The 26,075-nt window shown below is 42.4% G+C and overlaps 1 protein-coding gene across 1 annotated transcript in view; it reads right to left on the bottom strand.

Moving 5' to 3' along the window:
* Positions 1 to 12,696, bottom strand: part of MYL3 (myosin light chain 3) — a 37,274-nt gene extending 24,578 nt beyond the window's left edge. The window contains exon 1 of the mRNA XM_072851568.1: positions 12,574 to 12,696. Within this exon, the coding sequence (XP_072707669.1) occupies positions 12,574 to 12,696 (123 nt within the window). The remainder of the gene's footprint in view (positions 1 to 12,573) is intronic.
* Positions 12,697 to 26,075: the final 13,379 nt, after the last annotated feature.

Here is a 26,075-nt window from a genome sequence, read left to right on the forward strand (position 1 = left end):
GCTGATTGACCCCCTGTGGGAATCAATCTGTGAGGTGAACAGCATTCACAAGCAAAAGCTACTAAAGCTCTCCTGATCCCTGTTGTTAGTGGCAGCAGCACCCAGTTCCCTGGCTATGGCTGGGATTCTGGGAAGCAGCTATCTCATCGAAGAGAGCTGGGCTGCAAGCTGACCGCATACCCTGAGCATAGCATGATGATTTCAGTTTAAATTTAGTTGAGTCCCTCTTCTCCCTGTCTGCTTTTTTAGGATTCAGGTTGCAGATAGGACAGGGGAGGGAACAATGCCATCTAAGATGCATGCATACAATGAGACATGAAATTAAATTCAAGAAGGAAATTTGCTTAGGAGGGGAAAAAAAAAACATTCTAGAGATTATATTGGCATTGCCCCTCTACTAATATTACATCCATTTCCTTTCCCATATTTCTTTCCACTTCTTTACACTGGCCAGCGTATGATAATTTTATACATACATATATATATATAGGAAAAATTATTAGGAAATACGCTTTGACATTGCTTTGTTGTTGCTGTTTTTAATAATACCTGGGCTTTAACCAATCCTTTTGCCACTTGGAAACCTTACAACAAAGTCTAAGCAAGCGATCAGCCGTTGGGCTGGGGGAGGAAAGAAGACAGAGGTGGAGGAGCTCACTATTAGTCTAATGTCAGAAAGCCCCATAGTTTGAGACCATTCAGTGCCACTACAGCTTTAGGAGAGGCTGGGATGATTTCGGACCCAAAGTCCCAGAGCCTGTGCAGCAAGGTGGGCAGGTCTCATCGGCTGGAGCCATGTGCATAGAGAGGCAGCAGGAGCTCTTCCCATTCTCCTGGTCTTGGTGCAGAGCTAACTGGTTCTGCACCCATCTGCCTGAAAATCAGTGTAGATACACTCTGCCTTTTCACTCTGCTGAGGGGAACTGCTCCGAAGTAGCTTTTAGGTATTTATATCAGCCTTACTCTTCTAACACATCAAAACCCTTCATGAAAGCCCATCTCAGAGCTATAATTATCGCTGTCCCCATTTTGCTGCTGGAGCATGTAAGTGCAGAGATAGGTCTTTACCCAAGGCGACTGCTCCCAAGGTCACCATTGGGGCTTGCACATCAAAGCTGGAGGGCTCTTTCACTTGGGAATGTTTTTCATATGGAGATGCATTGCCCTGAGCCAGCATGGCAAGGACTTGGTGACAGCTTGGTACCCAGCCTGTCCCTAAGAAGGGGTGGGGTGCAGGACCAGGAGGGAAGGCAGCACATCATTATCTGGCTCTGAGTCACGTCCCGATCCAACTCACGACCTGTGTGACTCTGCTCCATGCAGGAAACACCCACTAAAGCCTTTTTCCATCGTGTCAGCACAGACACCAGGGAAAAGTGCACCCAGGCACCTCTGTCCAAACACTAATGTCTTTGCAAAAGTTAGGGGAAACCCAAAGTTTCTGTTTCTATTAAGAGCCACTGTTCCCCTCCACCCCCATCCCTCCTACAGCTACTCTCAACATTTTTTCCCCTTCTCCAAGTTAAGATTCAACTGGTTTACAGGAGGAATAAATACTCTGTCTCTACAGTCCAGCTTTCCAGCAACTTGGGAAAAGTTAGCACTTTGGCCAGGGCCTTCTGCATACTCTGAGCTGTGCATTTAATTTAAATTTAATAGTTATTGCACGTTACACAAATGGCGATTAAAACCATATTGATTGAGGTTTAGCAGCTATGTGAGAAATGCAGATCTTATTACAGAGCTGCTCCGTATCCAGAGTGTGCTTTTAATAACTCCCTGCTCATCAAGGGGCAGACTGGAGAGAGGAAAAGGAAAAGGCAAGGCTGGGAGGCACTGGCTGGAGGGACGATGGTAAGGCTGCGGGTCGGGCAGCTCTCACTTGCTTCCCACCTTGGGCACACACACCCATAGCACGAGATCTCCACACTGATATGTTGCTTACTTCCCCATCTCTAAATCAAAAAAACCCTACCTTACGCAGAACTACAGCAATGCAAACAAGCCTACAGAGGCCACATCCACACCACGTGCCGGAGAAGCAGACAAACATGTTGGTTGAGATCTCAGAAGATAAATTTCCATGGCAGGGTGTGTTACCATAAGAGCTTTCTAGGTCAGGACCTGCTGCAGGGCCACTTGAAAACCCCAGAAACTGTCAAAACAGGGCTTATTTGTTATTCTCTTATCCCCCCCTTTTTTGAAAAGCTGCAAAGTTCATTCAGTGGCAAAGCAGAAATAAACAATCTCTTGTGTCCTAGTTTGTCTGAGATAATGACTGAAAAGAGAAAATGAACCGGGAAAATAATAACTGCATTGAAATCGCCCTGCTGAGAGCAGTGCAAACCCTTTCAAACCAACTCTTTGCTTTTGCACAATTCTTTGCTTTGCACAATTTGCACAATCTTCACGCAGAAATGAAAAGCAGGCTGGGAAATACTGCAGAGACGGGGGGTGTATAAATATCAGGGGAGACAAATAAATTCGTGAAACATGCAGGGGTACAAAGGGAAATGTAGAGGGAGATGAAAAAGCCCCCTAGACACGTTTACAGAGAACCTTACTTTTGATGATTTCAAATGACTCAGTAAAGCTGGGCTACCCTTGGGCTGGGTTTACCCAGTGCCACAGCCTTTTCTCCTGTATTAGGGAAATACAGTTGATGGTGTTTAAGACCCTCGACAGAAATTGTATTTTTTCCATGAGACACTAAGGAAAGTCACGTTCAGAAAAATCCCGCTGCACTCCTGCCTCTCAGCAGACTCAGAAAGCTGCACATTTCACTTTAAATGTTCCAGGGCCTGAGGATTCAGTACTGCTGCAACCCTGAGTTCTTTCAACTAAAAAAGAGCAAATGAAACTTGACAGGTTGTGATCTCTACATCCCTCAGACCAAGCTGAGCTGTTTACAGGTTTTGTTTTGTACGTTCCTGTGCCACAGACATCAGACATTGCAGAAAAGTTATTTTTTGGCAGCTGCATAACAAAGACTCGGAAGGGGAAACTGTCCAGAAAAATTATTTATTTTTTTTTTTAAATCATACTACTATGTATCTTAGGGTGCCACTGAGCAATTTCCAAATTTTCGGGGAAAAAGTCATTTTGATTAAGAATGAAAACAGGTTTCGGTTTTGTGTTCTACTTGATGACAGTTTTAGTTGGAAATGAGGGAGAAAAATTGTTCCAGATCAGTCAAAATGTTCTCTTTTGCCCAAATTGAAGTAATTTCAACCATTTAAAATTTCTGGGTATTTTTTTATATAAGAAGGAAAGAATCCTCCAAAATTAATAGCTGCTTCAGATCAAAAAAAATCTAAACAGAGAATTAACTAAAAAAAGCTGAAACTGGTAATTTTCTTTATCCTTTTCAGATTTTTTTGGAAAGTCTTTGCAAAATCTATTTGCAAAACATTCTGGTACCACCAAACTGCACTTTTCAAGTCTCCCCAAAAAGTATTTTTACAAGAAATGTCACCCAGCTCTGCGAACAAGAGAGATATACAAAGATAGCCAGACTTTCAGAAGTTGGCCCAGAAAATTCATCTGGAAAGCTCCTTCGATTTCCAGTGCTATTCGGTTTTGGCCCTAAGAATGAGTGGAATATACCACAAAGAAACCCTTTTGCTGTGTTTTAATGCAAGCTTGCTCAACATCTTACTATTTCTTCGCCACTCTGCATCCTGGCCTGCATCCCTTCGGGATGCTACAGCCCCAGGGACTTGAGTCATCCCACATCCCCTCTTCTGATTAAACATTTCACTGGGTCAAGGCTACAGGTTATTTCCTAATGCTGAAATACCCTTTACATTATCAGGCACTGATTTATTTCTGTCAAGCAAGCCTGCCAAATTCATGTCAACCTGGAGCCATCTGCTCCAAAGGAAGGGACAGGAGGGGGAAAGGTGTTCTCTCCGTTATTAAAAGCTGCCCCACAATGGCCAGCCTGGCTGGGAATGTCCTGTGCTTCCAGGGTGACATGGAGCATGATAAATACAGGAGAGAATAAAAGAGCATAGCTGCCTTTAGGACCGTGCTGTGACAGCAAGGCATTTTAATGATACTTATCTCTGGGGTCCAGCCAGAAGCACTGAAGAAAATTGCTAATGAGGCATTATAAGCTCGACCATCACCTGATTTTTATGTGCAAGGCAGCATGTCTCAGCCACCGACTCCTGAGAAATACCTGTGGTAGCTGCATACAACAGCCTCTCGCAAGTGGGGAGGCTTTGGAGAGGGAATAGAGACTGTGCTGACAGCCCTGACAGCATCCTCCAGCTGAGCTTCCCCTCCCCGTGCATGCTTGTGTGTGTGCAACGTCAGACCTCTGCACCCCCCGCTACGCAGAGGGCATGAGGCAGGGCAGGAGAAAGCACCATTTATGGAGGAAAAGTGCCATGCCTCAGACTTTAGCTGTCCTGAATTGGGAGGGGGATCTCTCCAGGAGGATGTTCCTCTTCCAGTTCCCACCCAAAGCAACTGCTGCCCGTTATGACCTGAAATCCTCAGGTCAAGTTTTTCCTAGGAAGGACCACAGGCTACTGAAGTTGGATTCCCCCCAGCTTTGAGGGGATGACGGATGGGGAGGATGCGGGATTTTCTTTCAGACATGGTAGAGATTGCTCAGGTCTCGTCCATGGTCAGTCCAGAGCCAGGATTTTGGAGTAGGTCCATCATTTCTTTTAGAGTAGGGCCTCGGGCAGAACCGCTAACATTCAGCAGCCAATGTTCTATACTGTGGAAAAGTCCCCAGACTGGTGGAAATGCAAACCAGTGGAGCTGTATACTGCACCGTACAACCCAGGTAGTTTTACTGGCTTGCATTCAGGCACAGTCCAGCTCTGGCAGTGCTCTACTGCTGAACACCAAGTATTTGCAGTTCTGGTTAGCTGGGGCACAAAAGTGAACTGCCAGGGCTCTTCACTGCATCCAGATCATGGCTTGAGTGCCCCTGCTCTTCAGCGGGCCCTCTTCTCTACCACTGCTTTATTCAATCTACCTTAGATGCTCATCTTTGGGTGAAATAAATGAACTTCTGAAACTGCCTGTTTCTCTTTAGCAACTGTAATGGGAGCCTGAAGAGACTAGCTCAGCCTTGAATACCTAACTGGTAGATGCCTGAAATAAGCAGGTGAATCCCACTTTTTTTCTTCCTTTCTTTCTTTCTTTCTCATCGAGCCCAAAATGCTTTTTCCCTACCCAAAGTCTTTGGGCTCAGTAGAGCTCATCTGGGTCAAAATCTGCATATAGGATGTCAGATTAGATGAATAAACAGCCTTAAACTCTATAAAACAAGTACTCGCCACACTCAGTGATGTGAAATGCTAATAGATCATGCAAAAGCCTTTGTCCTTCTTCACTCATCCTCATATTTCTATTTGGTGTAGGCTGAACAGGGCAGAGGACCCTGGTTATCCTGGTTATTCCAATTGAATGGAATTTCTCCTATTTTATTATTTTCTGTTTCTTCTCCTGTGCCCATCCCAAGGGTATCAGAGCACTTTGGTTCATTAGCTTTCTAGTGCAAGAGGGCAGTGGGTTGCATGTTAATTAGTTGTGGAAACTTTTTAACACTGCAATCCAAACCTCAAGTGACTTTCTGCACTTATCTGGATAGCCTACTAAGATCCTGTGCTTGAGATAGTAACTCAAACGTGTGCAGCCAAAGGTTTCAGGGCAGAGCTCCTTTTTCTTCACTGTAACCAGCTCAGATAGACATCTCATCTAAGCTAAATGTCTAGGTTCCCTCCCTAGAAACCAGGCTGGGCTTTTTCCACTTTCAAATAAAGATTCATCCCATCCTAAGAAAGATATCTGGTATTTAATATCGATGGCATCTGAAATCTTCCTCTGGAGTTACAGCAGTTTATACAATTACTATGCTGAAAAGGGAGTTGTCCCTGTGCATCTGAAGATATTTTGCCAGATCAATGGAATTTTTGAGCACTTACCTAAGAGGCATTCATCGCTTGCTAAATTAAAAATAAATCACAATAAGCTTACAAAAGTTCTCACACCTTGCCAGAGCACCGGTCCATAGCAAGAATGGTGAGTCAGAGGCAAATCCCATAAAATGCAACAGGAAAAATTTCCTGCTGACTCCCATGAGCTTGCAATGGGGTCTCTTGTCTTTGCTAAACTTTTAGTTGTTCTTGCCTGGGGCCTCCTCAAGACTCACTACTCAAATTTCTCTGTGCTTGAAAGGCTCAGGAAGAAACCACTGAGAGAAAGAGGCCCAGCATGGGCTCAGTTTAACCTGGCAGGTGTCTGCCCACTTCAGAAACCTTCAAATATGTGAGCACAGGAGGGAAATTGCTCTCTAAAAGTATTTCTGCTGAGATGCACTGTAGGCCAATAATAATAATGGTGATGACAATGAGAATATGTAGCACCTGGAAGGAATGAAACCAAGGGAAAAAATAGGTTGGAGAGAGAAAGACGAGAGGGTGTTGGGAGGTTGAACGCATATGGTGGCCACCTTCAGCTGTCTTGATGCTTGATCTTGGAGGCTTAGATATACACGTGTAAAGAGTTCCCACATCATTCTCAAGGAAGACTTGGCCAAACTCTCAATGAGATCTAACATCCTGAACAGGTTTCAAAGTGGGCAAAGACCCACATCTTACTAAAATATAACATGATTTCTTCTTCCAAGCTGGGTATGATGTGTTTACACTGCATGGGATATCCAGACAGGCCTTCTTCTAAATCAGACAAGCCCTTATGGGTTTGGATGCCTTTAGTATGTCCCAGGTCATCATCTACTCAGAGACTCAAAGAAATGGTCCCCACACTGAGTACTGTGCTGCCCTGTGTGGGTAGCTCAGGGACAACTCTGTACCACCTTCTACCTGATGCACTGTTGACATAGATGTGCTTTCCTGGTGTAAAGCAGGGGTGAAACAGATTGGTGAAAGGCTTTGAAGAAACCTGCTCCTGTTGCCTCTACACCAGAGGGAAGGGGTTCTTCAATATGCTGATTCAAATCATGCCCGTGCTGGGATGTCATAACCTTGGCCCAGCAAATGGCTTTTTCTGGCAAGAAAAGCCCCCCTCTTTCCTGTGCAACCCCTGTTGTGTCATGCTTTCCATGCGCCTATGTTGCAAAAGACCTTACGCTCCTGCCACCAGCCAGCTACAACGTTATCCGCTGCTGAGCCTCGCACACCAGAAGAGATGCGCACCCATGAGCTCATACCCTGTTTCCCTCACACACCCAGATAAAATACTTCTTTTGCATACTCAAAATCTCTCTCAAGGGGGCCAACACATCAGCTTTCTTATTCACAAAGAAACCTTTTTGTCTACAAAACCCTTCACCCTTACACATGCACGCACGCACACACACACACACACACACACACTCCCCTCTCTTCTTCCAGAAGTCAGGGATGTAGCCAAATTCCTCTCTCTGAATAAGAGGTACATTCAAAACCTCTCACGCAGCTACAAAACTTAAAGAAATCAGGGCACACACCCCATGGCTACTGATTGCACACACAAACTCCTCAAAAATGTGACTACAAAACCTCTGTCTCACACACAAAGGCACAAAGGTGTCATATGCTGCTTCACCCTCTCTCGTACACACATTCATTACTCCCATAAACTGAATTTCTTTAATACAGCCATGTTTAACAGAGCATTTTTTTTCTCTCATGCACACTAATGCAACACATTTACCCAACAAACAAAATCCTTTTTATCCACAAAGTAACTCCTGCTTTTTCATTCCCCCATGTAAGCCCTCCTCACAGGTATGTCCACTACTAACTCATATACAATTCTCCCATGTTGAAGCTTACTCTAAAATAATAATTTCAGTCACTTCAGCCCAGAATACATTCTTCAGCAAGGCACCAAAACTGCTCTGACAATCTCACCTAGCAGGACATTTGTTGTTGAAATGGGATTTCTCTCTTTGATAATCAATCCTTCTCCCCAAGAGACATTTGCTTCCCTTCCCGAGACGGCAGCCGCCCTGACCCCTGCTCAGCCCCGCTTCACGCTGCGGCGGAGGCTCGCACGTGCACCCCTGCACGTCTGCCTGGCTATGACCCTGCCATCGCACTGCGGCACGCACAGTGCTTTGGAGCTGAGCAGACAAGTCTGACAGGGTCTCATCTTTACTGGTGCTGCACGATGCCTGCGTATTTCCCTCATGGCTGCTCCCATCCCAGATACTCTTACATCTTTTCTTGCAGAAAAAGGGAAGAAGCTTTTATTTTTTAATATCCTTGCAGATGTTCAGAAGCCTGCAGGGCTTTTCAGGGAGAACAGGTTTTGCATGGCTTCAAGACCACAGCACGCCACAAAAATAAACGATGACTGTTTTTTCCCCAGGCACCTGTATTACTGCATGCTGCTACAATAAGCATATCAAGTGATGACATGGGAAAATGTGGTTATTAAGGATAACTCTATATGGTAAGCCATGTCCCTTCCAGGTCCTCACATACGCCAGCTGTCTCTCTGTGGCCTTTTTGTACCCAGGACTCACTGGACTTTGAGCACACGTCATCTCGGCTAACTTTAGCTGCTGAAATGTTGCCACCCAAATACCTGTCTCGTCTCCCTTTATCAACAGATCAGCATCTCCCAAGGGTGATTCAATCCATCCTGATATAGGTGTTTAACATCGTTGCAAGGGATAAACCTCTAGAGAGTTTCTGTCTGCTGATTATAGATGATCTGTTTAAGATCAATAATCAGCTTTCCAATGGTTAAAGCTAGATGTGTCAGTCCCACTTTCTGTGTCTGTAACAATAAAAGATGAATCCTGTTTTGCATCAGCCTTACTATTTTTCAGGAAAGCAGAATATATTTCTGGCGAAATGTGCCCCCCTGCTAAAAGGCAGCATTCAGGTGGAAATGAATTAGATATATGGAAAAGACAATCTTCTTGCTACAAAATCTCTTCAGGACAATCTGTTCCCCAAAGTAAAGAGGCTTTCCCATTCTAGAGAAACACTTCTTTAAAAAAAGACTTCCTCGTGGACTCAGTCAAACTCTTACAGAAAAACAAATACACAAAATAACCCCAAAACGCTTGTCTATGAGTTGCAAACAACATGTGATCACACTCAATCTACTTTGAAAATTTCTAAATATTGGGTCAAATTCTGTGGGAATGTATATGTGAGTAACATTAAAACTTTAGAATAACTGCATTTAATTAAAGAGATGTACCTCACATTCAGACCACTGTGACATCCCCATACAGACCAAATACAGATTGAGACTGTGAAGCAGCAAGAGAAAGACAACGGGAAGATCTGATTCTGGAGTGCAAAATAAGGCTCTTTTAGACCATTATCAAGACAGCAGACTATAACAATCAGGAAAATTGAAACAAGAAGTACTTTTCTCTTCCACAGAAATATTTTAGTTTTGAGACTTCTTAGTGTCTAAAAAAAAGTCTAAAAATTCCAAATACAAAATTGCACAATAAGGTCTGAGAATAAATATTGATAATTTGAGATATTCACATCAAAAGATGCATTTTGATCATTTTTAACATTTTGTTTTGGTACAAGTTTGTTTTCCTTGCCTTTTTTTAACTATAGATTATCTTCTGCATGAAAACAAGAACAAGTTTCATCCTGGAATGCAGAAATGGGATGTTTGGAGAATTTCAACACTCATTAAAGCATTTTTTTCAAATGTTGTACAATGATCTAGGGAGGTATTCTGATCTACACCAGATGGCCTGAGCTCCACCAAAGCTAGGTTTATGGAACAGGAAGCTGTATATTTGCCAGACCCAGCCCTTGTGCACAAATAGCTTCAATTTTGACAAAAGCGTTTTTGATGAAAAACATTTAATTGAAAAATTCCCAGGAAAACTTCTCTAGAGAATATCATCTCCCCTTGCTACACATTTTGGAAAAAAAAAAGAAACCCAGACCTAAACCGTGCATCTACCAATGCTTTCCCTAGTCCAATTTTGTATATAGTAGATAATGGAATAGTCTCTGCAAAGATGAAGAGATGTTATCATGGGAGTACTGGATTTACTTATTTTTTAGCAGCTCAATACATATTTTTTAGCACTTAAAAAAACATGATAAGAGTCCATAATTGCAAATTGCGCTGGAGGGAAAAATAAGAATTAGCATGAATAAGTGTGCAGAGTAAGTAAGTCTAAAAAAAATGTAGAAATGAATTGGTTTCAAATCCTATTTGGATGAAAATGTTTTTGATTATTTTGAAATTGTGGTGACTGCAAAGATGCATGACTATTTTTTAAGTGGTACCAGTTTGGGTTTGGGGCTTTTTTAATTTATTTACAACTCATCTCTCTCCTGGATTTAGCTGCCCTTCATACCACAATGTCATGGCATCCCGGCTGAAGGTATCTGTGCCCTCTAAGAGAAGTTATTGCAATCGCCCCCTCCTCCTTTTACAGTGCAGGAATGTTAAGCACAGAGATGTCAGCAGAGAGCTGGATCCCACCACGTAACACTTGCCCAAGGTCACAGTGGAAGTCCTTCTCAGAGCACAGCACTTACTATGGTGTCATCATTCTAAAAACTAGCCCCAGACTGAATCCCTTGTAATCTGACTTCTTCTTGATATAGTTACAAATGATTGCTTTTTTTTCACCAGTATTTAAACTGAAAGATTTTCAAGGTCTGTATGATTCAAGGAAGAACAAATCCACTTTCAGTGCTTCCTTTGTCAGAAATCCCCAGCTGCAGGAGTCAGTCCCACAGAGAAGAAGCAAACAGTTTCAGCAGCCCGTGATTTACAAGCCACCCATGAGACCCGTTGCGGTGTGGTCAGGAGGCACACAGAAGAAACAGAGTAACTTATTCCCTTTCTCACATAGTTTCTGTGTTTTCCTGAGGGTGAAACTACTTTTTTAGCTAACAAGAGAGGGTCCCAGAGACATTCATCCCTCACCTCAGCTCTGAGGAGCTGGTGCCATGGGTGGCAGTGGAGCTCTGTCAGCTTTCCTCTTTGGCATTATCTAGCCTTGTCCCATGTCCTATGGCTCACCTTAAACACAGATGGTCACCAGGACTCCCCTGTTGGTTGCTCAGTTTCTTGTAAGAAACAGGAGAGAATCTGTCTGCTTTAAACTAATCAACAAAATAATGCTGATTTACACCCAGTCATTGTCTGGTCCAAATCCCCATGAGAAAGCAACCTGTGAGATTCTGCAAAACTCCTCTTCTTTTCTCCAAGGGCAATGCCTTTTCCCCAAGGACAATTCCCAAAGGACAATGCCTTGCAAAGAAATCCTGCTATGTCTTGCAGTGTCTATCCTAATTACTGTGCAAACAATATGGGAAAGCTGTTCCTAAAGATGCGTGCAGGGGTCTCTGACATTGCCTGTGAATGTATGTGGTGCAAAAGGAGCAAAGGGGAACTAGTCATTTTTAGATCTTTATTTGCTTATTGAGTTTTTAGGAGTCAAAAGGTCACTCTTTGATAGTCCATTTCATGGTCATTTCCATAGGAATATATAATTTCTTTCTCCTTATCATTCTCTGAGAGAAATTTATTTTGAAATAAAAGAGTCACTCTCAGTTATCTGCTGAAGGGTCAATTCCCATGGAAAAAAGCATTTGAAAGGGAAACAGATCTCCAGCATCATTTCACTGGAATTACCTACTTCATGGCTTTAAAACCTTGAGTCTTTCCTAAACATTGGCAGTTCCCTGTCAAAGGGGTGGTTCACTGGAAGGGCAACGTGATGCCAGTTAGGCAGCTCAGGATTAAAGTAGTGACTCGAAATCCTCTCAAAATCTATTTCTGAAATGGCCTTGGAAACACAATCTTGTCCTTACACATTTGAGGAAGTCTTCAGCAAACCCTGCTGAGATCAGCAGTGACTCTTTCCAGCAGAGACTTCTCTAAAGGAGAGGGAGGAGGAGAAGGCTCATGTCCTTTGGAGGAATCCTTGGGGCAGAACCTGAAAGCAGCAGGTCATTCAGGAAATCTGGATTTTTGCCCAAGTTTCTCTCTGCCTTCCAAAACACACACATAAGCACATAGTTCCTTTGCCATTCATTTAGGCTTTTCTGGAAAACCACAGGAGGTGTCACTGGCTCACTTTAAGAAAGTCCCAGGCTGGTGATGTTTACTAAAGTGATGCATTCCAGGCGGAGAGAAATGAATTCAACCCATGCTCTCAGCCCACTCCAAGCCTACAATGTAGCCTTGGCCGTTGGTTAGTCAGTGGTCAGCTCTGAGTACAGTCAAGCCTTCCTGGCATCTACCTGCAATATTGCCTGCAGAGGAGCAATAAGTTTCCCACTGAGGTCAGTGAAGCTTGCATGCAATAAAATTTGCTAGTTTGGGGATAAGACAGGACAAACAGGTCTGAACATACTCAGATAAAATAAGATTCAGCTTTTAGCTTCTCTGTTTAGCAGAATCCCCCACTGACTTTGCTCCCACTCTTACTCTATCTGTGGCAATTGCCTTTTCTGCTCACTTTCTGCTCAAAACCAAGAGCTACTTTTGGAGAATGTCATTCCGCAGCATTGAATACACCACCACCAGAACGACCACCAACCCAAGTCCCACCAGCCTGCTCCCTCCCATGCCAGGTTGAACGATACGTACTTTGATAGAAGCTGGGTTAAATTCAACTTCTTTTTTGGGTTCTGGTTCTGCTGGTTTAGGCGCTGGTTTGGGTTCTTCCTTCTTAGGTTCGGCCTTCTTAGGTTCAGGCTTCTTTGGAGGCATGTTGGTTTGCTGGTGGGCTGCTTTAGAAAGGGAGAGAAGGAGACAGACAGACAGACAGGAAAGAGGTGGCTGCTGCAGGATAAATCACCAGCGCACACAGGTCTTTATCCCTGTCCGGTCTCTTGAAGTCACTCATTGTGTCACTCTCAGACCTGTCACATGCCAGAGCTTACAATAGGGCCACTGCTATAAAAGGACAAGACATTTACCCGGCTATTTTAGAGCTATCGGATGGATACGGCATTGTTACGAATTAGCACTTAAATGGAAAGAGAGTTGGGGGGTTTTAGGGCTGAGGCTGGCTCTGGGTCAAACATTTTTGGTGTGCGTGTGCATGCGTGTACGTGTACAAGGGGGAGGTTGGGTTATGACCCAGGTCCCATCGATGGGTATTATCCTCCCCAGAGCCATGCTGACACTTAGCTTCCCAGCTCACTTGCTGCAGTGTCTCTCTTTCAGTGTCTTTCTTCTCTTTCTGGCCTTTGTTGTGCTGCGGCTCATTAAAACACAAGCACAGATTTATATTTAGATGTGAGGATGGAGCTATATGGGAGGTTGACCATCAACATGTCAGCTGGTGCAGGGGAGAATTCATGCCTCAGATCACACACTGGTCTTCTCCTGGGAAGGTGCAAAGAACCAGTATTGCTTATAGCAGAATGCATCTAAAATGCACACACACACACACACACACACACATGGTCTGGGATAGCACTGGGTGTCTGTAAGTACATCCTCATGGCTGAGATTTTCCAGACCATTTTAGGGACTTCAATGCCAAATTCCTATTAAAATAATTAAGATAAGGGTATCCACTTGAAGCTTTTCTAATCCCAGCCTTACTTTGATTTAAATACCCCCCCTTCAAAGCAAAATGGAGTTAACAATTTTCAGATCTGCATTTGCTTATGTCATTTTTCTAAATCAGGAGGTCACTCTCTGAGACACGGTCACTTCCACATTGCCTACATTATTTTTTTTTCCAAAAAAACATCATCCCCTGTAACAAGACAACCACCCACCAAAACACAATGTATTTGGAAAGGGAATCTGTGCTGATATTTCAAATAAATATCAGTTGAATCATAAATCTCTCTGGTTTACTTACTATGTCGTCCTGATAATCTACCGTTCAAACCCCTTTGGGCTTTTCCCAACCCCACTGTCAGCCTGAGCCCCCCAGTGCCTGCCTCTCTGCACTCCTCGGTTCCCTGGGTGGCTTTGCTGGAATAGCACTTGTGCTTTATCCTGCCCAGCTGCTCCCAGATCGCAGCACATCCCTTACTGGCAGTACACAAGCAGCTTTGAAGTGTGACATGAATACTACGCAGAAAGTTGGCCACCCCCATTAAGCTGCTGTCTCCACCATGGCTTCAGCAAGTGAAAACAGTTGGGGTCCTAGAGAGACTGGAGGGGGAATGGAGAAGGGCTGAGCTTTGTGTCTATACACCATCGTGTGCAGTTCCAGGTCTTACCTGAATGAGAGCCTGCTTTCTGATTCCAGGTTTGAGGCAATGCCACGGTATTTATTGCAATAATAATACATCACTGCGATAGCATGATTATCACAGTAATGGTAATTTGTGCTTTTTGGATAATGGGAAGCAAATCTCATTCCTCTAATCAAAGAGGAAACTTCAAGAACGTTGTCGATGACAGCAGCCCTGAGCTGTTCCTGACCAAGCTGGTGAGGTATTTTGGTGTTTCAGTGTTTCAGCCTGGAGAACTGCATTTTTCCCTGCAGTGTGTCACCTTCCAGGAAACTTGATTCTGGTCAAAGCTGGTAGTAGAGAAGGGATGTGTCTCCATGAGAAGCTGTGCAGAGATCTGTCTGCTCACTCTGCCCAGACCAGACTCCAGTCCTGCCAATTCTCTTCAGTTCACAAAAGCCACAAGACCCGCTCTGATGGAGCCCACCAGTCCCAAACCATGTTTGTGTGGTCACCTGGGGAAGAAGTTTCTGACAGCAGCTTACCAAAGTCTTGATCTACTCACCATAACCAGTGCAGCCAGAGGAGCAGTTCAGCTTCCCTATGGTAGGGAAGGGACCAAACCTACATTTGGTCCGTGGGTTATAGGGTGTTTACACTGGAGATGCAACAGAGATGCACTAGGTGATCCCATCTGGCCTTCAGCTGCCGTTGCAGAAGGGCTTCAGTCTCCCATAGTGTCTGTGCCGTAACTGCATACCTGCCAATCCCATACATGTCTCAGATACTATAGGGTATCAGAAACGGCTCAAGAAACACTTATGTAGGCAAATTAATCCAATCCCCTGTGAATTATTAAACTACAGGACACCCACACTCTTCTGGAGAGGTCACTGTAGGCAGACGCATCTCAAATGACACTAGATCCTTGCATTTAAGCAGCTGAGTGAAGCCATAGATACCTACATCGCCCTCACACTGAATATATGGACTAGATCTCTGTTGACTGTGATGGGAGCAGAGCCACATAGTTCACATAAAGCTATTTACATTGTAGACACCTAAATTAAGTAAGATGAACCCTACCCAGGCTGAATTCCATCTTCTGAGATTTCTTTCCTATTGCAAAGCCCCAGAGTAGAGGTTTTCCTGCAGCTTTTTTTGATCATTTGCCCATTTTCTGCCCAGGGCAAACAAGAATTAAGTGTGGAAAGTGTCTGATGTCCCTGCTGATCAGAATAAGTGATCCCTGTAAACTTTGCGAGCTGTAGATATTTCTGCGAAGAAATAACAGAAATCATGCATTGTTTTCATGCCCTGTAAAAAGTTTTGTTGCATTGATTTCTGCATTGAAATGAGTCATGGCCGGAGAATTGTAAGAGCTTTCTACAGACCCGAGGAAATACCAGGGAGGAATTTCACTATGTTCCCCCACTACAGACTTCTCGACTGATATCGCAGGAGCCAGCACAGACCCAGGAAATTCTGGGTTCTGCTAATTCAAAGCAGCAAAACTGCAGTGCAAATTAGCATGCGCTCTGAGAACAGCCATAACCACAAGGACAGTACCTGAGCAGGCACCAGCCTAAGCACATGAGTGTGTTTTACACAACATTTGAAAAAGCCACCAGGTCTTATTCCTGAACTGAAAACAGCACTGGAAAATATCAGGCAATTAAGATGCCAGCAGCAGCTCAACAGCAGCCTGGGATCTTGTCACCTCCACCTCTGCGAGATAAGAAGAGCCCATAATAACAGGGAGAGTCGTATTTCACTTTCTCTTCCGAATTCCACAAATCAGCCGTGGTTGTGGGGTTTGATGGTGGTGTCCCCCCCCCAGCTGTTCTCTAATAAAAAGACATTAGAGAAATAATAGCAAAGACGATCCAGAAAGGTGGCTGAAAGCTCACCTCAGTCTGATTCTCAGCCAATATTCAGTTGTTGTACTGTCATACAAAGATTATCTCAATATGGTTTTTTAATATATTCATGATAAAGTGTATTCACGATACAGCTGGCTTGACACAGTTCACAGAAAAAATCTTTTGCAATTCTGTCAAAATCAAAATGGTTGCAGTATCCTGCCACTTTTTGTAAATTGTCAGTTCTGCTTGGATGGGAGGCTTCTGGCAATGCCAAAAAATCCCAGTTAAATACTTTGGGATTTCATTTAGTCTCCTACCTGCCTGTTCCTCTTCTAGACCCATGGCACTTTCCCTCCTGACTTCTGCTCAGTTTATTTGTGTAGACCTATCAATGACCAAAATACCCTAACAGATCAGCCCTTTCTCACAGCTTCAGGTGGTTATTCACTTTGCTTTTTCATCACAATGTAGCATAAATCACAGGCAATAGCCCCATCTATGTGATTACTGCATATATGTATGCTTATCTTTATTTCAATATACAATGTCAAGGCAAAACAGGGAGGTATGTTATGAGTTTTAAGTATCTGCAGGGCTGGCTAACCACTGCTGGGTGGATATCTTGGATCAATTCCATGGATTAAAGATACTCCAATGCCCTGTAAATCCTTCTGCAAACAGCTAAATCAATGCAGCTAATCTTGCCCTAAATCCCCCATTCATCTCTTCCATGAGGATCCCTAGAGTCCCAGCAGCTGCAAAAAAACCCTGACCAAAAATCCCTCTTCCTATTAATAGGTTTTGAAGGGCAGGGGGCGGAGGGGAGTGCTCTTCAATTTTTCAGTCATGCTCACAACAGATGTTAGCAGCAGATCTCAGTGCCAAAACATTATTCCAGAATCACCCTAGAGTCCTACATGAGATGCTGGGCTAGCTGTGAATTTTCTAAAATTCTCTTGATCATCGAAGTATGATAAGTTTCTCCTGAGAGATGGACCAGGATCATCTTCAAAGAGAACAGAGCTCATCAACACATTTCCCACAGAAAAAAATGGAATTAAGAACCAGGGAAATAGAATATAAGTGAAAACAAAATATTCTGGCCAAAATCTGAATAATTTAAATTTGGGACTACTGCCACAGTGCCTTATGATTCTCTGGTCCTTGATAAGTCTGTCTGTCCAGTTTTACTGGAATCATAGAACAGCCCAGGTTGGAAGGGACCTCAAAAGATCATCTGGTCCAACCTTTCACAGGAAAGGGAGCCTAGATGAGATTATCTAGCAATCTTACTCCATGTACTGCAATTTGCCACACTCCCCCTCAGACCAAGTAGAGGAGATTGTATAGAGAATGTGAATCGCCCCTTTCTGAGGAAAATGACTACCTGAGAAAGTTAACAATTTTCATGAAATAATGTTGTGGTATATTTGAATTGAACTATTTTGGGCCAAAACATATCAGTTTTCAGATATTTGAAATCTCAACAGAATAATATCTCTCCCTCACAAGTAGGTTAGGGTTTTTTTCTGTTAAAAATAAAAATAAAATTAATCTTTGAGTTTAACTGCACTTCTCTCTTCAAAAACAACCATTGATGGAAACTCTCCAGACATCTTTAAATGAGAGGTTGAGAGCACGTCAAAGATGTTCTCTCTCCAACCAAAAGTGGTTGTGCAACTTTTCCCAATAAGGCATGCTGTCCTTAGAGTTGTAAGATAGCCACAGCTTGAGTGTCTTCCCCAGAGAACAGAGAAAAAGTGTTTTTAGAAGATTTGCAACCAGAAGACAATTTATTTTTCTGCTTCTTCAGTCCCCAGCACAGCAGATGTAGTGTCAGCTGTTGGACGAAGAAAGAAAGCTCCAAACCACATCTGCTCATATGCTACTCAACTTCTGTACTTTGATATAATCAAGTTATAAACAGAAAGTCGGATATTTTCAAACAGCAGTGGCATTTCAAAGATAGTTAATGAAAAAGAAAAGAGAAAAAAAAAAAAAAAGAAAAAGAAAACCAGACACGGAACTTCCAAGAAATCTCCATTTCTCACTCTATTTTTTATCAACTGTAGAACTCATCAGTTTTTCCATTCATGCCTTAAAACCTGAGTGGTTAAAACAAGACAAGAAGATACTGGAAGGAAGAACAGAAGGGGTTGTATGTGCATGGAGAGAGAGGGATGTGGTGGGCCAACTGAGAGGGTGTTTATCTGATGGTAAGCTGCTGTGAGCAAAGGTGGAGGAGGACAGAAATAAAGGTAAAAATGAGAATTTTCTCTGAGATTACTGTTGCTGCTCCCAATTTCCATAGGGTGAATTGTCTGACCAATATTACCGCTGCTTCCTATAGGAACATCAGCTTGAAAGAAGAGCAAACGCCTGCCTTTGGACCAACTCTTCAGCTGTTATAAATCAGTGAGTTCCACTAACTTCAATGGAACTATGCTGATTTATACCAGCTGTGGATATGGACCAGAATAGTAGATTGTCTGGCAGTAACCATCATTTACTTTCTGTCTATTGGGATCAGGAGAACATATGTTTGCTGTTCATCAGGCCAGGGCAGGGGACGGGAAAAGAGAAGAGAAGAGAAGAGAAGAGAAGAGAAGAGAAGAGAAGAGAAGAGAAGAGAAGAGAAGAGAAGAGAAGAGAAGAGAAGAGAAGAGAAGAGAAGAGAAGAGAAGAGAAGAGAAGAGAAGAGAAGAGAAGAGAAGAGAAGAGAAGAGAAGAGAAGAGAAGGGAAGGGAAGGGAAGGAAGGGAAGGGAAGGGAAGGGAAGGGAAGGGAAGGGAAGGGAAGGGAAGGAAGGGAAGGGAAGGGAAGGGAAGGGAAGGAAGGAAGGAAGGAAAGGAAGGAAGGGAAGGAAGGAAAGGAAGGGAGGAAGGAAAGGAAAGGAAAGGAAAGGAAAGGAAAGGAAAGGAAAGGAAAGGAAAGGAAAGGAAAGGAAAGGAAAGGAAAGGAAAGGAAAGGAAAGGAAAGGAAAGGAAAGGAAAGGAAAGGAAAGGAAAGGAAAGGAAAGGAAAGGAAAGGAAAGGAAAGGAAAGGAAAGGAAAGGGAAAAGAAAAGAAAAGAAAAGAAAAGAAAAGAAAAGAAAAGAAAAGAAAAGAAAAGAAAAGAAAAGAAAAGAAAAGAAAAGAAAAGAAAAGAAAAGAAAAGAAAAGAAAAGAAAAGAAAAGAAAAGAAAAGAAAAGAAAAGAAAAGAAAAGAAAAGAAAAGAAAGGAAAAGAAAAGAAAAGAAAGGAAAAGAAAAGAAAGGAAAAGAAAAGAAAAGAAAAGAAAAGAAAAAAAAGAAAAGAAAGGAAAAGAAAAGAAAAGAAAAGAAAAGAAAAGAAAAGAAAAGAAAAGAAAAGAGAAAAGAAAAGAAAAGAAAAGAAAAGAAAAGAAAAGAAAAGAAAAGAAAAGAAAAGAAAAGAAAAGAAAAGAAAAGAAAAGAAAAGAAAAGAAAAGAAAAGAAAAGAAAAGAAAAGAAAAGAAAAGAAAAGAAAAGAAAAGAAAAGAAAAGAAAAGAGAAAAGAGCTGGACCTATATAGAAAATAGAACACTGAAGATACCAAGCAGCAAAGCAGCACTGCTGACACAAAACTCGGTGGAAATGTGCTCTTGCTCTTGCTACATGTGGGATTTAGTAGAAAATTTGTATTTGATGGATCCTGAGACTATTTAGGTACCATGGGATGAGGAATAGAAATGACTGTAACGCACAAATGCTTTGTGCGTTACAGCCTTAGCAAACTTTTAAAGTCCTGCTGCAAAGCCAGTAAAAGTCTGCAAAAATCAACAGTATCCTTCAGATGGTTGTTGAAAGGAAAAAGTGTTAGATTTTAGATTGTTATGTTTAGATTGTTATGTTAGATTGTCAATTAAAAGGACTAATTAACAGCTATTTTTCGGACTTCATGATAGCCTACTTCTTTTAAGTATAGACTTTCATTTTCTTCAGAAAATCATCTAGTTCCTATTAGAAAGTTAGGGGACAGTGATGTCATTTAACTTTAGCATCGATGAAATGTCTAGCTTTTACATGAGCGATGAGCTATGCCTTTTCTTTGTCAAAATGAAGAAACACTCCCAGATGGTGATTCTTTCCAACTTTTGGTATTTATAACAGGTAGGATGAATATCCTTCTAGACTTTTCTTTCGCTATATATGTTGTCAAAGGAAATCCCAGCCGTTCACATTGGAGGCTTAACTTTCAGATGCTTAAAGTAAGAAAATTCCACATTTCCATACTTGTACAGCCCATTTCATCCCCACTAGGATATTTCAATTGTCTTTTCAGGAAAGGAATAAAATAACGCATTCCTTTATTTCCAAAAGGAGTATACCTTCCCCCAGCCTCCATCCATCACAGATTTTCATGCCTTTGTCTTTGGGACTCAACAGAGTCTGAGAACTCTTCTCCTCTGAATACTTAAGGGCTATGAGCAAGTCAACTCATGATCTTCTCAGGGACAAAGTAAAATGATCAGCCTCAGCAACCAACAGGTTAACAACAGGTTACTACCCATACCCTGATCACTGGTTACTTAGCAGGCAAGTAAATACTTCTTTTCAGGGTGACCTTGCAGATCCTAGAGCAGATGCTGAAGGCAAAAGTGGTAGATCCAAGCTGATTTATCCAGAACTCCCCACTACCATCACCATTTCATCATTACCTTGTGGTTTCAACTTTATGAAGCCCATTATAAGGAAAATGAGATCTGCACAGCTGATTTCAATGGGGCTGTGGCATTTTGCTCTCCTCCTTTCTGCTCCTTCGCTCTCTCTTTTTTGGTACTGTATGAGATCAGCAGCTCATATGGCACTGCGACTATTTTTACAGCCTTTGACTGTCCCCACTTGTACTGCAACGTGGCTGCTGTAAATTTCAAAGCTGAGTATTTCAAGTTATTACTAAACCACTACCAAAGACAGCTGCAGTGCAAGGGGTGGGCAAAGGTGGATTTCTTCCTTTCTTCCAAACTGTGTTGTTTTCAGTGGCCTTAACTGAAAAACAACCCCAGGGACTGTAACAGCTGCCCTCTTCTAGCAACCTGAAGTGAATTCACAGAGGTCTAGCTCTATACTAGGAAAATGACCCAAAAGGGGGCAGTGATGGATACAGAGGGGAAAAAAAAAAAAAAAGGAAATTACCTGGATTCACAGTAATGTCTGAGAAGAGGACATCTCAGGAGACTTCTCTGACCTGGTGCTGGACACAAGAGGTAATTAATCATACAACCTCCTTAACGGGATCATCTATGAAAAGTTGAACATCCCACTACTCTCTGCACAGTCACATGCAAGCAAATCTGTAGCATAAATTCTTGCCACTTAAATTAAACCAATGTATCACACACTGGAGGGAATGCTTTAGGTATTTTGGGAAGCTTCTTCACCCAGACCCATCATCAAACAGTGAGTTTTTTGTCACAAAGTAGATGAATCACAGTGGCAGGTCAGACCTCCTAAAGCAAAGTTTGTTCTGAGGTCCTCCAGAAACTGAAATTTTCCAGTCACCTCCCGAGTCTGAGCACTGGTCACTGTTAAATGCCTCATGTAATTAAGACTCTTGCTTTCAACTGCAAAAAAAATCTCTAGTCAGGGCCTGCAATTCACTCTTTCCTTATCTGAAGACACCAAAAGGCAGCACGTTAATGTGAAAACCAAGTTTGCTCCCACACTGGAGCTACGAGTCATCCTTCCTTCTTTCCTCCCTCCCCCTAAATACATGTATTCTTTTGTATTATTGTCCATTCAGATTTCCTTTTAAGAATGAACAGAAAAGCTTCCATGAAAAAAGGGCAATTTATCACATTCTCTTGGAAATCTGTCTTACTTGCTGTTCAAAGTCATCTATATCACACCACTTACCAGACAAGAAGCCTGGAAGATTAATCAGGATGGCTAGTTATATGAAATGAGCTTCAGCCAAGTAAAACTGTATTTCAAGCTGTGAAGTTGTGGTAAATGCTGCAGTATTGCAACTTTGGGGTTAGCAAAGGTCCCAGACTGAGTCTGAGACTCTCACTTTTCTGTTCCCATGCTCTCAGAGTGATGTGCAAGAGACACTCATGAATTTTCTGGGTAGCTGTCTCTACTCCAGTCGTTACCAAAGCCCAAGCCCAGAGTCCCTCAGAGCAAGTTCCCAGGACATACACACCTATAGCATTCAGCATATCTTTGGGAAGCTCTGAGCTTATGTTGTCTTCTGATGTGATGGGATATGAAGGCAGAAATCCCACATCACAAGAAACAGCCTTCGACAAGCCAGGCCTCTGAAAACTTTCTCTCAACAACAAAAATAGATCCACCCAGCTTATCTCATTTCTGCTTCCTGTAGGCCAAATCCTGCTTGCAGATGAGCTAGCAACTTCAAATGAACCATAAAGACTCATGATCTGGCCCTGCTATTCATTTCTCTATTCCTTTTTTATTACCAGAGATATTTAAAATTCTGGGCCATAACCATTAAGGCAACTTTTGCAGTGATGGTCAAAGTAATTCACACCTTGCTATCATTTATCATTATCATCGGAGTCACAGGACTATCTTGAGGTCCCAGCAGAAACCACAATTCCAGCTTGCTAGTTACAGACATGGAGGAAAAAAAAATATTAAAAAATATTATGTAGAATATAGAAATAAAAATATAAAAATTTAGAATATACATACAAGTGACAGGACGAGAAAAAGGGAGTGGGTAGTGTTATACTATACCTTTTTTTTTTTGTAGTTGGAGGATAGATGATTTTACCAAGGTCAAACAGAGAATCTGTGACAGAATTAGGAAATAAATAAAGTTCTCATTATGTTTCCACACTGTACTATATACATCCTGGGAGCTGAATACAATTCCTGCAGAAGGCACACAGTGTGTGTGATGGGAACATAGTGGTGAAACCTTACACAGCAATGTCTTAACAGTAAATAATTTACTTGGTGTCGATGCTGGTTTTTTTGTTTTAATAAGTAGAGGGGGTATCAAAAGGGAACATGGAGTCTTTTCTTGTGATGTCACATGTGTAACATTACTGCCACTTCCCAAAATACTCATCTTCCTTTTTCATGCGGTGGAATTTCTGGCCTGGTTGTGAAACTCACCCCTCCCCTTGTCAAGGGCTGTAACCCAATCTGAATCGACAGCTTGGGAACAATAGTCACATAGAGTTGGCTGTCAGAGGAACGCCAGGAATGTCCTGGGCTGAAGGACTCAAGGACTAGCTCTTCTCCATGCTCTTGAAACCCTGGGGACCCTCCACCAGGCACTGCTTGGTTGAAGAAGCCACGGAGGTGTGAAAAGAGAGCTGAGCTCTGGCAGCCCAGTTAGCGTTCAAGTATGTGCAAAGCTTGCGGAGATCCAGATCTGCCCAGGATCAATTCATGATATACAGACACAATTCAGCCTGCAAACAGGGAATATGATCCCATGCTAACACCCCAGCATTCATACCCAGGACTTGCCCTTGGGTGTATTTCTAGTTACATTTCTTGCTCTACCATAGTTATCATCTTATCCTCTTATTTCTTTGTTGATCAGCTGGCACATTTCTGAAGGAGCTTGAGATCTTTTTTAAAAAGGTGTCCACCAAACAAGTAGTTTTGGTCTTGACATCTAATAGAACTTTCATTGTTCTTCAAAAATTACCCTTTCCCCTTTTTGTTGTACTTTTCCCTCTCTTTCCCCTAGCTTTTTAGTTGTGCCAAGAGAGAGTTTCCACATACAGACTCAAGAAGCTGGAATAAGATTTGGACAGATATCTAATGACGAAAGACTGCATGAGCACTATGACTGGTCAGCTGATCCACTGCTAACATTCACTGAATCTCGTTTGAGATAAGAGAGGCACAGATTTTGGGACCTGGAAAGCTGTTTGTCATGAGTCAGTTTTATTTAATATGCCTTTTTCACTGGGGAGGCCGCTACATATCACTGACCTCTCAAGTGTTACTTTAGGCTGAAGTTTTTTTCCTTTGACATTGTGCTCTGCTGATCACAGAAAGGGCTAATGATGGATACCCTTCCACATGCAGAATATATCTGCAAGACTCTTTTCCCCTTTCACTATAATCCTCATACGCTTGTTCAAAATGGTTTGAGTATGTTGTCCTACAAGGCATCTGCCAAGCCTGCCCATCTGACTTTGCCAAAGAGACCAAAATGACGCTACTTTGCAGTGGGAAGACAAGTGTAGGTGGATTGTATGTTGCAATGGTCCTATGACTGGGTTATTAGAAGACACGTGGGAAAGAGGATTGATGTTCTGGTCTTAGGTTTTCTTACTCCTTCAGCTTTCTGTTTAAAGAGATGCCAAGGGTGTCTGGTCCTTATGGGGTTACGCTTTTTGTGTAGGATACATTAAATAGCCAAACTCTCCCACTAAGACACAGCCTGCTCCAAGCATAGCTAGTGAACAAATGTCAAAAATAATACAAACAAGCCCACCCCCACAGAGAACATCCCAGATGTCTGTAGCAAACGTTGATGTAAATAAATAAAAAGACATAAAATAGATAATAGCCTGGTCCTGCCCAGTTTCAGTTACAATAATTTCTCCAGAGATTATATGCTACAGAAGAAGGCCAAAAGATGTTTTGGGGTAAGGACATGGGAAATATGACATTGAACCTGCACTCCGCCAAGTGTCCCTCTCTGTGCTGTGATACCCACAGGGGATATCAGTCTACTACAGAAGCAACTAATGAGTCATGTCCCATGAGTGTTGTCTGCAGGATATCCTGCACACAGCACACAGAAAGGCAATCCCTTCTGCCCCCAAAAATAGCAATTTGTTACCAGTGGTTAGCACTTGACAGCAGTTGAAGACACGCTGGGTATTCTTTTCAAGATCCCAAAGGGGTGTCTGAGAGCACATCAAAACTTAATGTACACTGGGACTGAGCTCACAAGCGGACCTTGGACTCCAGCTCATGGGATAAGAGACGTGATCCCCAGTAGCTCAGGCCAGTCATATCTTGGTTTTACAGCACACCACAAGGACGTAATAGAAGAGGACAGTTCCTGGAAAGAATGACTCCAATTCATACTTGTTGATGTCAACAAACCAGAGATATGCTTGACCATTTTAAAGTATTTCCCAAAACCCAAAAGTGGTTCTGTAAGAATGTTCTGAGGTTCTGATATCAAAGCATATTGACTTGCTGTCTGGCTTGTTACATTGGCTTATCTGGAGCAGAAATACATATATATTTGTGTGTTTGCATTGCCACATGCATGCCTATGAATATGTGTAGGTTACTGTGTAAATACATAAACATGTAGCAGAAAGTTAAAAATACAATGTGTTTCAATTAAGCTGTCAAGGAAATTTTGCATTTATGAAGACACGTATATATGATTTTGTGTATATCACACATATATAATCATATTAAGTATGTAGTAAATATGAAAGCTTTACTAATATTGTCATTAAAAAAAAATATTCAAACTCTTCCTGTCAATTTTGGTCTTGAATGACCAGAGAGTTTTATGCCTCTTCCATATTTTCTGACACGAGCACTCGATAGACACAAGATTCCTGAAATTCCTGGCACAGAAAGCATGGTAGAGGAAGGTCTACAGTCTTTCTGGCATGATAAAGGGGATCTGGGACTTGGTAAGGGAGAATCAGAATAATACAAAGAGATTTGTCTCTCAGCTGAGAGTGATGATGATAATTTTTTAGTGTTCAGCTCAGACGTGAGGAGCTGTGCAGTCCCAGGCTCCCAACCTTGCAGCAGATCCTATACTGGGCAGGGAGAGACCTATTTGGTGAATAAGTCTCAGTCCCACAGGCATGAGGGAAGAGATGGATGCTGTGATTGGTTCAGATCTCCTCTCGTGTAAGTGCAGTCATGATAAATTGTTTAGTGTATCTTCAAAATATATGCAACTAAGATTATTTTCGGGGATTCACCTAAGCGTGCAAAGTAAGCCTAATGAAATGAATGCGGGGTACTACATGGTAGTGGACAGTGCTGCAACCTATTTCCCATCCTCAGCTGGTAAAAACATCTGTAGAGAAAAAGAACCACCTACAACTGCTTACAGATAAGAATTTTATGAACGTTTTTCAATGTCAGCCTGCTGGGCATCTTTCCCTCT

Source organism: Ciconia boyciana, chromosome 2, assembly GCF_034638445.1.
Source record: "Ciconia boyciana chromosome 2, ASM3463844v1, whole genome shotgun sequence".
NCBI lineage: Eukaryota > Metazoa > Chordata > Aves > Ciconiiformes > Ciconiidae > Ciconia > Ciconia boyciana.